General features: G+C 41.5%; 1 protein-coding gene across 2 annotated transcripts in view; it reads right to left on the minus strand.

Annotated features, from left to right (window-relative positions):
• Positions 1–13,068, minus strand: part of LOC137997960 (uncharacterized) — a 48,253-nt gene that overhangs the window by 19,288 nt on the left and 15,897 nt on the right. For both annotated transcript variants that reach the window (XM_068844304.1, XM_068844303.1), the window contains exons 14-29: positions 12,644–12,778; positions 12,478–12,556; positions 12,002–12,153; positions 10,905–11,039; positions 10,057–10,154; positions 9,755–9,941; positions 8,826–8,930; positions 7,927–8,015; positions 7,284–7,420; positions 6,373–6,548; positions 5,630–5,948; positions 3,174–3,452; positions 2,605–2,886; positions 2,038–2,181; positions 1,906–1,963; positions 60–204 (exon numbers count right to left, since the gene is read on the minus strand). In XM_068844304.1, coding sequence (XP_068700405.1) covers positions 60–204; positions 1,906–1,963; positions 2,038–2,181; positions 2,605–2,886; positions 3,174–3,452; positions 5,630–5,948; positions 6,373–6,548; positions 7,284–7,420; positions 7,927–8,015; positions 8,826–8,930; positions 9,755–9,941; positions 10,057–10,154; positions 10,905–11,039; positions 12,002–12,153; positions 12,478–12,556; positions 12,644–12,778 — 2,520 coding nt within the window. The remainder of the gene's footprint in view (positions 1–59; positions 205–1,905; positions 1,964–2,037; positions 2,182–2,604; positions 2,887–3,173; positions 3,453–5,629; positions 5,949–6,372; positions 6,549–7,283; positions 7,421–7,926; positions 8,016–8,825; positions 8,931–9,754; positions 9,942–10,056; positions 10,155–10,904; positions 11,040–12,001; positions 12,154–12,477; positions 12,557–12,643; positions 12,779–13,068) is intronic.

The raw sequence follows: 13,068 nt of genomic DNA on the forward strand, positions 1-13,068 counted from the left end.
GAGAGAAAACGAAAAATCCTTCCATGACAAAATAACTGTAAACGGAAGCGAGAACTTACTTGGGTACAAGTCTTTCCGTGTAAAATCGCTTGGCTTCCTGGCTCTTTCTCGTCATCTGAGCCCAGTAAATGAAAGCTTTGCGCAAACTTCTGTCGTTTTGCTTCGTTTGAATCACGTGGGTGGATCCCTTGTCCCGTTCTGTCACTGTAAACGAAGAATACGAATGCAACGTCAAGTCGTCTAACCTGGTTTGCGAAGACTTCATTCCTCCACCTCCATGTTATAAAAAACTTAGAACGGCCTGGTTTATTTACCAACAAAAGTAACACAAGAATTAGAAAAAAAAGGATGGCGATTTGCGGAATGGGGTGGAAGGCGGAAGAGGCGTTGCGCAAAGGAGTTTAGGGAGCTTAAGATCTACGGCGACGACGTCGACGAAAACGCAAAAAACAATGATATCATTGGTTAGAAGAGCAGAAATAATCGTGCTGCACGTGTGGCACGGATTTTAGCTCATATTTTTGCAATTCTCTGCATGACGACTACGTGAAATGACGAAATTTTAGGTTTTGACGACAACGTGAGCATGTAACAGAGAATCTCCCAATCTCTATTTTCAGTCAGAAACCGCTCTTACCAATTTACTTTTAACACACTTCGCCTACATCTTACGATTTGAACGAGATGGAATAATCGCGAAAGGCTTATACTAGAGCAAAGTTATATTCTGAGGTGACGTTTTCGTCGACGTCGCCGTCGTAGATCGTAAGCTCCCTCTTAAGAAACGACGACGGCTACGGAAGCGACAATGCCAAAAAACAGTAATATTATTGGTTAAAAGAGCAAAAGAAAAGGTCGTGCTGCACGTGCGGCACGCATTTTTTCACATTTCTGTCCCGTAATCGTCAAAGCAACAACGTAAAATGACTAATTTTCAGGTTTTGACGACAACGTGGACAAATAACAGTGAATCTTTCCTTCTCTCTCTTTGCTTCAAATCCGTACGTACCAATCTGGTTATAGGACACTTCGCCCATATTGTACAACATTAACAAGATGGAAACATCGTGAAACACTTAGGATAGGTCAAAATAATGGTTTAAAGCCGTAGCCATCGTGGTTTCTTAAACTCCCTAACGACGTGAAATGATCAAATTTGAAGCTGTGGCGGACGACGTGAGTAACGGAGCATACAATTTCAATTTTCTCTCTAACGATCCACACCGTTCTCATCAATTGTTTTCCAAGGAAGTTTTAGAGACGCTTTCCATACCGAACGACTTGGAATAATCTCAAATTTATTACAATAACGGAAAAGAATATTTTTAGACAACGTTCTCGAAGATGTCGTCGTCGTCCGAGCGTAAGCTTTGCGACGAAAAGATTCGTGTATGAACCTACGTTACGTCTTCTTTGTAATAATAATAATATAATAATAATAATTTATTTCTAGTGCATTCCAAAATCTCAATGCCCTTACAAAAAAAAAAAACATAAAAATTATAACCTACAAAACTATAAAACATGTATAAAATATATATATATAATAAAATAACAAAAGAATAAATTAATTAATCAAAAAGAAATGTCTTAAGTTGTTTCTTAAAAACGTCAATGGTCATATTACTCCTTAAGGCGGGTGGAAGTTGATTCCATAGCCTCGGTGCACATGATGAAAAAGCGCGTCCACCATATGTCTCAGTTCTATAGAGTGGGGTAACAAGACGGGTACTATTATCGAAGACACCGAGAAAAGAAGAATGAGAGCCAATTCAGTGTAGTTTGGTAATGTGTGGCGATAATATGACACAAACGATAAAATATAGAAATCAATTCAGTGCAAGTGATGATGATGATGAAATGAAATGAAATCGCCATTAAAATTCCCCCCTTTATTTTTCATACCAACGGCTTTCTTCTGCCACTGTCCAATGAGATCTTGCAGCTTCTTCTTAGAGGTACACTAGATGTATAAACAAAACCAAATTAGAACACGTTTTACCAGGTAAGTCTTCAGAGAAATACAAACAAACTAACCCGTTTCTTCCACTTCTGAAAGCCTCCTCTTAGCCGCACGAGCCTGCGATGATCATCAGCCTCCATTTTTCTCTCCTCCTGGATGCGCTTCACTTCTGCGTACTCGTGCCATGCCTTCAAATACTTCCGACGGGCGGTGTCAAGCTACCAATAAAATTGAAGGCTGTCAGTTGATTATTTTGGCCAATCGCAGTGGACGCAGACAAACAATTATATCAATCACAACGCAAAGCAAATCGATGCCGCAGGCGCTAGGCGCGGGAAAAAAATTCAGCGGCCAATCACAACAGACACAGACCAAGAAATTAACCAATCAGAATTCAAAACAAACACACGCGGTCGGGTTTTAGCGCGTGAAAAGATGTGGCCATTGGTCTTGCCTCTGACTACTTCAGCCGCACGAGACGATCCGGCCAATAACAAAGCTTAATAAAGAAATCAAGCCCTAAAGCACTGGATGCAATTTCCTTTCGGGTCCTACAACTGTAGGCAATCTCTTAGCCAAAAAAAATATGCCTTCAGGAAATAGAGCCCGAGTGAAAGAAAAAAAATTACAAAGTTTCTAACCCAGTGCTGTCTAGCGGTGACCTTGGTGTGAAGCTCTCTCCTCCAAGTTGTCAGCGTCTTCACCATAAGTTCGTTGATTTTGTTATTCGTCAGATAATTCAGCAATTCTCTCTGCAGTTTTCTCTGTCGTGTGAACTTCAGCCATGTCCTAAACGTCAGACTAAGAGGCAGGTTTCGCCAGTGAAGTATGGTTTCTGTAGCCATTAATTCACGGTCTCGTACATCGCTTTGAGTACTGCGACCCGTAAACGAAGTACAAGAAGCAGTGCTCATACGGTCATCCTAAGAAAACAAATCAAGATTAAACTTTTGTTGAATGTTCGTGTTGAGGCCTTGACCACTCTAAGCTCAATATTAACATGCATCTTCTCCTTTCTGTTATGCATAGTTTTACATCAGGACTTGTGAGGAGAACTAAATTTAAGCAACGGCCACGGAAAACGCAGGCGAAAATTGCAGACAGTATTGTGTACAGACTCAACTTCTCAAAAAGATACTTGCTATTTCAATTACTGACCCACCCACCCCAACCCCACTTTTACTGCATCCCACTACCCCTGCCCCCTTACCTCATGCTCATGGTCAGATTCACTACTTCCTGAATGAATACCAGTATCATCTTCCGATTTGACTGGAGAGAAGTCATGATCCCTCATAGGAGGGGTAGACGGGAGGTGTTGCTCCGGACTAGGGGTTGGGGAGGGACTGCTTTGGTTTGAATTAAATGCCAAAGGAAAGACAGGGCGAGAGTCTCTTAAGATTGATATGGGGGAGATGACTCGGGTGGCTGGACTGCCTGGTCTGAGCAGCTGGTCTATCTGATCGATTCTTCCTGGCAGGGAAGCAGTCTGAAAGTAGACAAAAATTCTTCATTACAGAAGGAACGCGGTCAGGAGTCCATTACCCCGTGGATTTTTATTTTTAGAACTAATTGCCCCCACAGGGTTTTGGCTGATTTGCTCAACCGAGCGCGTTAGGTGATATCGGTATTGCTTAACAGGGCACGCAAGGTGGTATCGGTATTGTTCACCGAGTTCGCGAGGTGTTCTGGGTAATTTGAGTCACGAGGCAGAAAGTCACATCTTTCGCAGGTTCAGCATAGCGATTGAAGGTGAGTAATTTATTTTGAAAATCAAAGATTACAGTAACTGATAGAAAATCAAATTGCCGGGGTCAGAAATAGAGTTTTCAGGCACAAATCATTAACAGTGGCGACGATTTGTCAGACAACAAATGACATCAGAATGAACAGGGGCGACAGACTCGACCAAAAACTGCCAGACGCAAACTCAGAAAACAAAAGCATAGTCTCAGTATCATCATTTTCAAACAATCTTCGATCATGTTTACAACGGTTATTCACAGATAATAATAATAATAATAATAATCATCATCATCATCATCAGCGATCCGAATATAATAAGCGAGATTTGTTCTTATTTTATGGTATTTCAAGGTACCGTGAAAAGAACCACTTGGATGAAAAAGATGACGGCGAAATGTTGCCTTCTAGTGACTGAATGTTCCTGTTCCTGTTTTACTATCATATTTTCAAGGCATTTCCAAAATTACGTAGATTGTTTTCCATTGATAGCGTATCAAATAAACGTTAATGGAAATTAAAAATAAATGCTGTTTGTTGTTGCCTATCCTTTCCTTGCATCTTTCACTTTCATTTACCTACCTAATTAAATGTAAAATAATTTGAAGATATCATAATGTGCAGCACATATTAAATGAAAAACGCCTCCACTGCCATCCGTATTATCTTAGGCTGGGGCAGATTTAGTGAAAACTATTACTAGTATATTTTGACGTGTGTGACTGCGAACTTACGTAAAGTGGTTCACATACGTCACATACGTATGTAGCGTAACAAATGGCTGATTAAAGGTCTCTTACGATTGGCTATTGTGAAAACACCCACTAAAAGCCCCCCTCCCCCCACCCTGGGAGGTGCTTCTAAAAATAAAAAGATACGGGACAGGGTTCACTCAGAGGGTTCATATGGAAGATGGAGGCTCCCGGTATTGGGCTCTTGACGACGTACAGTTAAGTAACAAGCCTTACATAAGGGTGTTAGTCAAGGCTTAAAGCCTCGTGTTAGTTGAAAAGAATGATACAAATAAAAGAAACAGGGACAACAAACCAATGAAACTGAAAGAAAGTAGCCGGTTTTAACAGCAAAATGGTAGACCGCCATATTTGTTGTTCTTTGCCCGTTGTATACGTTTCCTACTAATGTAGATTATATGGACATAAGGCCCTGTCCACACTAATGCGTTTTCGTTTGAAAACGCATATATTTTGATGCGTTCAGGACTTCTATCCACACTAAAACGCTGAGCGTATTCATCGAAACCGCAACAATTACAAAACGCTCTCGAAAGTGGATAGAAGTGAAAATGCATCATACATATCGTTTTAGTGTGGACAGTCGAAAACGCATCGAAAGGAAAACGATGATGCCATCCTTGCCACGTGAGTTGTACTCAGGCTTTGAAAACATGCTGTACCCAATGTTACTAGCAAATATTTGGTATCTTGTTCGGAGCTTAACGTTACTCTATTCAGCCTTATAGTGGTTTTTAGTACAAAAAGAAAATGATTTGTTTTCAAGATCTTCCCATTTATAGTGCTGGAGCAGGAACACCACATCGAAGGTCGAGAAGGTTTTGGAACAAAACAAGAGAGCCAAAGCGAAGTTGTTTACAGTTTTCAAACTCGCACTGGCGGGAATTGCCGAAAATATCGCAACCGCATTTCTTTCGAGCGTTTTAGTGTGGATAGTTGAAAACGCTGCGAAAACGGTAGTGTGGACGAGGACCGATCGATGCGTTTTCGATGACACCGAAACCGAAACACATTAGTGTGGACGGGGCCTCAGATCTTACGAGTGGTAGGGGCTTTGTATCACTAAAAACAAGAGACAGCAAAATTTATGTAGCGCTGATTGATCTGCCCCCTTCATATCCGGTTCTCCTCCCATGTAAACAGTCTTGTTGACGAAACTCCATCAACTTACATCGTCGTCTCTTTCCTTGTGCGCCAGGCCTAACGTGAAAACACTGCCTGACCCTCTCCTGCCTGACGCTCCATAACCAGAGGAGGCCAGCGCATCGGTGCCTAGGGTCGAACCGACAGTCGACCCGAAGGTGGACCCGAAAGTAGAGCTGAGGTTATTGCGGAACGGTGAAGCAGCAAACGAACCAAATGAAGAGTCCAGGCCAGACAGAGTTGTAGTAAACTGCTGCATTTCTTGCTGAAGAACCTCTTTGGTAAAGCCCAGCCAGGATTGGAATATCTTCCTGAGAAAGTCTAGTTTCCTTGCGTGGGCGTGGTTTCTTAATTTTGAGTGAAAGAAACGAAACAAAATGAGACGAACTTTCTCAAATAATATCTTAAAAGAGACAAAACTAAAAGTGGATAATTAAAATGAGTTTTGTAGAGCTAGAAGTTAGTATTGAATACTTTGTACAATCACAGCAGATGAAGATGAATAATTGAGCCAATCACAACACAGAAACCAAATACATGCTGCCGGCAGTAAGCGCGGGAAAATCCAACGTGACCAGGTCACACTTCGTCTCTTGCCTCCAATTGGCCGAGGTTTTAGTGACGTCAGCGGAATAACTAAAACACTCCCTTTCCAGAACCAATAGCGTGAAACTCCCAGAGAAAGAGCTGTAAATTACACTGGCCAGGAAAAGTTAATCTTTTCACGGAGCCAAAATTGTCTGTAATTCTTTCTATGCAAAGTGTGTTTACCTTGCTAACTCCTCCGCGCGAAAACGCCTGACCCACTCCATCCAGGCCTCTTTCATAACCATCGTTCTGCAGAGCTGGTCAGCCATTTCTTGTTGTCGGAGACGAAGCACTTTCTGTTGCCCCGCCGACTTCCGCCAAAATTTGAAAGACCACCTGATTAAAAGTGCATTTCGCGCCTGTCAAAGGAATAACATAAAGAATCAGGCTGATTAGAATAAACTTTACTAAAAACACGTCTTTCGAAAACGTAGTAGTCATCACGGCCAAGGCCCTTGGAAACAAACGATCAAAAATGTCTGGATACGACTTTGAAGCAGGTCTGTCGTCAATATCATCCTCACGCTGAAGAGTCCTTCTCAGGACTTAACTCACCTACATCAACTAAATTATGATATGACTCTGGGTTCAAACCAATTACGACTTTATGCCAAATTAAAGTGTGCAGGTCCCTACGCGCGGATTTTTATTTAAGGTAAATCGCTACTTTTACATTCCCCATAATACATTTTGTTTGCCCCCCAAATTTTGCATAAACCATTGTTTTCGAATGGTCTTGGGACACTGCATATTCCCAAGAGCATTTGAAAACAATGGTTTATGCAAAATTTTGGGGGCAAACAAAGTGTATTATGGGGAAAGTGAAAATAGCGAATAGCCTAGTTCTCACGACTCTAATATCACATCGCAGTGAAGCTCCAAAACTGGAAGTCGGAAGGCCAAAAGATTGAAAGTGAGACGCACAACATTTTCTGCTATCATGCCCTCGTTACTACCCGAAAATTCATAATTTCTCTTCAAAACCTACACGAAATTCTCCCAGAGAGAGCGCGTTAAGGTATGATGCGAAAAATTTGCCTGAACTCGAAGGGGCGTTTACATGAAGATGCATTAACCACACCGCTGGTATTTACCTCCTTTCCAGTCTCCTCTACTTTCTCCTCCGCCCTGATTTGGACTTTGTGCTTCCATGCACTGTAATACTTCTCCATCACTTGAAATTTGCGCGCGCGCACTTTTAGTCTGTTATGCCGCTGGTCCTTCATATAGGCTGTCAAAATTGAAAATGATGGAAAATTAATGCATTGGATCCTTACAAACCAAACAAATATCAAGTGATGTTTCCCTTACTCAAAAAGTGACTGGGACAGTCTACTGAACGCAGCCATGCCAAAAAAAAAGCATATTTGAAGCTGGTTTGCCTTACACTCTCTCTCCGCCCAGGAGTATAAATCGGTACAGACAGCATACTTCTGGTGGTAACCTTAGGATGGACTGGCATCCCGTCCAGGGAGGAGTGGCAACTCTTGTCAGTCGTCTTATGCCATAGGCATCACGATATCCTCTGCCCGTGTGAGCCCTCAGTGGCTCGCGTGTGACTCGCGTGTGACTGCCCTTTTTTGGCAAGTTGGCTGGATGGTTTTTAACTTACGTTAATCAATAACGTTGTAATTAAGGCAAAAGAGAGTACAAATAAATTGTCGTTGTTGATATAGTTTTAAATACAAGTAATTAACACGTAATATATAAAGTAGTTTTCAGATTTTTCGATTTCACCTTTCCAGGCTGTGAATGCTCTTGACAATTTCTTTTCCTGCATTGTTTCTTGAACTTCTCGTTCTTTTACGCTTAAATAAGCTCGCTCCCTGTAGCGAACATTAAAGACGTTGATAAATTGTTTGAAATAAATGTTCATGTACATTGAATGAATGCGTCTCGGGTTTGCAAAACTGTCTCGAATTCTCCCAATTCCCCCGAGTGTTTAGATGAGGCTATGGAAACACGGAAAACGTCCTCCATTGCTTAAATAGACACCTGAAAAATCCAAGCGGCTACAACGGGATTTGAACTCAAGACGTCTGCGATGCCGGTGCAATGCTCCACTGACCAACTCAGCTATGAAGCCACACAGTTGGGAGAAGGTCAATTTGATGTTGAGCCCAACAAATTGAGCTATCGAACGCACACGTATTTGCAAATGAAAGAACGATCGAAAAAACAAACCATTAAGCGCGGTTAATAAAAGGGGAATATCCGAAGTTAGCAATATTAGGAATTTCCCCTGGCAAGAACTAACTGCGGGTTGGCTTTGGCTGAGGAGGAAAAACAACAACAACAACAATCTTTATTACTTGGAATTAGCTATTTTCACGAATGCACGGGCCCGCAAGTAGCTAATATTGGCGGGTCTGTCAAAAGCCAAAATGATAGAGCTTACTCAGGCAAAAAAACCGGACAAGAGCTAGAGACCCAAGTAATACAATCTCGGCTCACTAATGGCGTCACAAAGAAGATTTTAACACAGTTTACGACGGTGAGAGGTGAGTGCTTCCTGAGTAACACAGACAAGCCTATACGAACAAGCCACCAAACGCGCGCGCACACTCACGCATGCGTGCAAGCAAGAGGAAACAAAGAAATTATGGTAAGCTCGTCCGACGAAGTTTCACATTTACCTCCAAAACAAGAAGTATCTATCCAGGATTTTCTCCGTATTTCTTGTCTTTTGATCGACAATGTGCTTTTGTCGATGGACATGTAATCTCCATGCGTCAAAGACCCTGCGATTAAAGAAAAAAAACTTTCACGCAATAATTAAAAAACTACGAGCTTTCGACTGCCCGAACTGCAGTCTTCGACGGGTAAAATGAATGATAAGAAATCGATGAGAAAATTTAAATAAAAACGAACATTGCAACACCCTTTTGTTGAACGATGTCGAACAATTTTGACTGCTGGGGTGGGCAAACGGTTTAAGCCGGTCAACATCGATTAAGCTTCGATTCAACAAGTTTCTGATCAACACGATTTTGTTGAACGATGTTGACTGCTGGAGTGGGCAACCGGTCTCAACACATCATCAACATTTGATTCAACAAAACTTTACGAGAGGCTTGGTATTCAGTCCCAGGCTGTAGCCGCGGTTGTTACTATGGATACGGACATGGGATACGTCATTAACTGACCGATTAGTGCGCATGTGCATACCTAACGATGTTGAAAGAGAGGGGGGGAGGGGGGGAAGGGGGGAGGGGAAGGGCTTCAACTTCATTCAACATTCGCGATAACAACAAAAATTGTTGAGTAGTTGTTGAAGCAAAATTTAAACGCTTTTAAACTCATTCAACATTGCCGTTCAACAAAGTCGAACGATGTTGAAGCGAACGTTAAAGCCGTTTCCTCGGACCTTTAAGCAGTTGCGGTGAAAGCCTGAAAAAATTCACTCTTGAACGGGGCTCAAACAAATGACTTTGCGATTGCACTGCCCTTCTCTACCAACCGGGCGATCAAACCAACTGGGAGAGCTCCCATGTAAATAATCTCATGTATGCTATTATTCCTTCCCAAAATTAAAGCGTCTGGAACAGACTAAAAGGACTCCTACCTGGTCATTTCTTTCCGTTCTCTTCTCGCAACCATGGGCGAAATGATCTGTTGTTCCTGGTTCACAACTCTCCAGGCTTGTAGAACTCGAGCTTTACAATTACGCATCAGAATAACGTGGGCTCTGATAGCCCTTTCGTTTTCTGTGTCCACCTTTCGTTTCTGCTGTCTCCATTTCTTGAACATTCCTAAGATGAACAAAGAAATGCAAGCATTCAAGAAAGTGTTATTTAAAAATACCACTCGATTCTGAACGTATAAGCGAGGTCGAGGTCGCAAGGATCATTAGCTTTCAGAACGTACTTCTCAACATTAACTGTTCCCAGATGCTCCGGTTATCAATCAATCTTTGTACCAGGTATTTCCTCTTTAGTAGAACCTTCCACGCTTCGCAGGCTTTTCTATAAAAAGAAAACAAGCATTTTAAAGGGGAGCTGAAGTTATAATCCTATCTTTTATCTATGATTCCAAAAATGTTGATTTCCGAATTGATACCTCAGTCAGTTATGATTATTGCAAAGAAATCGCGTTCAAAGCCATTTTTCCCACTCTGGGATCCCCGGCAGTGCGGGCTTAGTCTACAATCGGGACCAAAATCCTTGGGGCAGTACACAAAAACGGGGTGTACAGCGCAGAAAATTCAAAATTGTTTGTGGGGGAGGAAAGTGGGGTGGAGAGAGACATAGATTGTCGCGAAAGGTCCCGAGAATTTTAACGTCCATTGCAGATTTGAAAATCAGTGAAGAGGAGACATTCACAGTGACTGACACTAAACTTTAGTTGACGTTGAACGTCATGACCGATGACACGTTTGTTTCGAGCCACAATGCTCTCAGCTCACGTTCGCAGTATGTAAGATAACAGTATCTTTTGAGCTGAAAGGAAGGAAAACCTTAAAAAAAAAAGACTCCCTAATTTCCACTTTTAAAAGAACGAAAATAGAATGCGCACAGACGACAGTCAAATTTTAATCAATAGCAGCGTGGATGGCGTAAAAGTCACTAGTATAAGCCTGAGCCGCAAAGTAAGCAATTTGTACAGATGACTGCGGGCTGTTTGCTGGCAGCGCTCTAAAAAAAAAAAAAAAGCTCAAGTCTGCGTTTCTGGAATCCGATGTAATTGCATAGCAATTATCCAGATTGATATCTCACCTTGTACAGCGAGAAGACCAGTTTCTCTTCGCTCTCTTTCTGAAACTAACAATCTTCATCGCAAACATCCATCGATCCATCATTTTTCGTGTGGTATGTTGATTCATCCTTTGTGTCAACTGCGATTCTTTGTGCCTAGAAAAAAAGCGAAATCAATCTCTGCAATATTAAGCCTTCACCTGGTTTTGATGTTTCGCCAAATATGAGCTATAAAAATTGACGCATAGAGGGTTTCCTCTCACGTGATCAGTAACCTTGTTTTTCCACAGAAACAAAAGAAAACGCTTGCATGACAACAGACCCCAATTCCCAGAGGATTAGTTGGGTACAACAAAATGGCCGCCGTTCCATTATTTAGGGACACCAAGATGGCCGCCTTGAAGTCAGGTGAAAACACTCTATTAGTGGGTGCGCCAATCAGCTCGTGCAATCTACTTCATTTCCGCATTTAGTAAAGCAAAGATAATCTGGTATCTCGGGCTCAAATTTTCAGAGGCACAGTGATAGGGATATTACATGATCACGCGGGGATACGAATTTTATCTTCATATGCTGATGGTACAAAATATATCTCTCAGAGATATGATTATCAGCTCGAGTCTAGAGCTGAAGAAAAAGTCGACGGTAGTTTCACTCTCTTCGTATCTCGAAGTTATTCTTTTACTGATATTTCAAAAATATAATTTAATTAATGACAACAACGGTCGCACGACTTAGCTCGTAAACAGGATGCACTGATATTATTAGCTGACATGTTCGTAACCATGACGACATCAGTATCCTCACACGTGAACGATAAACATGAAATCTACACTTTGCGCAAAGCAAAATGATATTAGGAACAAGAAAAATAATAAAGCTAAATATTCAACGGACTTCCAAATGCTGATTTATTGGCTGACCTATCAGTAAATAACACTACACTTACGAAAGTACGTAAAGTGAGGAAAAAGATTCTCCCATTCTTCCCGGCAAAAATGGCAACTACGGCTTGATGTTTCGAGAGGGAAGACCCTACCCAGACTTACGGGACTTAAGGGGAGTTTCCTGGAGACTACCACTGAACACAAACAGAAATACTTTTAGGTGAAACTAACCTAAGTAACTGTTTTCCTTTTACGTGCTGTTTCCAGTTATTAAACACGGTTCTGGTGAGCATGTGCTCCAGTGTCCCAACAAATGCCTCTCTTTTTTCGGTTTGTAGTTTTGTGTAGGTTGACCATCTGTGAAAAAAGCGACGCTTTTTTCCCTGAAAAAAAAAATAACATTGAGATTTTCATGTAAAAGAGGTGACTTATAAAAGTGTACACGTCACTGAAAGAGATTGGGAGCCAACTATACTCTGCAAAGTATATCGCATATTGCTCTTCTACTTCAACTATTTTAAATGACACGAATGTGCCAATGAACCACGAAGCTTTAAGGCCGCACATTAAGTGGAAAAACAAGGATACAGACCCAGAAAAAGAGGTTACTTCAACAGAAATCGTCTTAAATGCCCTTTTTTTCCAAAGACAGACTTGGTGACCGCTGCTGAAAAAGACTGAACTTTTTTTCTTAATTTCCGCTTTACCTTTCTAGCCAAGGCTTTGCAGAGATGACGATGAATGACGTTTCGCTTGTATCGTAGAAACCACAACTTAAAGATCTTCCTGCAAAATGAACAAGCATTTCAATCGGTTAAATGTCTGCAACTCAAATTCCACAAAGAATCTCACTGAATCGTGCAAAAAAGTCACCTCTGAAGTCCGTCATTGAAACTTCGATCCGCTCTCCTGTTCATCAAGCGGATTCGCCAGTGATGGAAACTTTGTTTCACAAGTTTGTGACGATGATTTTCTTTACACATGCTCTGGAAACGCAGTCGAATGATCCTGAAAAAAAGTTGTTGAGAGGAGCGTTAAGGAGCGCAATAATTATTAAACAAAAAAACCTTTGAGAAAGGAGGCAGAAGGTACGGCTTCGATCAAAAAGTTCCAAAACGTCCAAAACGTGTCCGAAGGTTTTGGCGTTTAATTTATAATCAACACTTTATCTTCATTGCACTTCTCCTTTGAAATTTTTAAGACTGCGCCCTTTCGAAATTCAGCTCTGGTAATACTGAATGATGTTTGTCAACTGAAACTAGTGCTCAATGGCAGAGCATCCGAACATGCCGGATTGG

This window comes from Montipora foliosa, chromosome 3 (genome assembly GCF_036669935.1).
Source record: "Montipora foliosa isolate CH-2021 chromosome 3, ASM3666993v2, whole genome shotgun sequence".
Taxonomy (NCBI): domain Eukaryota; kingdom Metazoa; phylum Cnidaria; class Anthozoa; order Scleractinia; family Acroporidae; genus Montipora; species Montipora foliosa.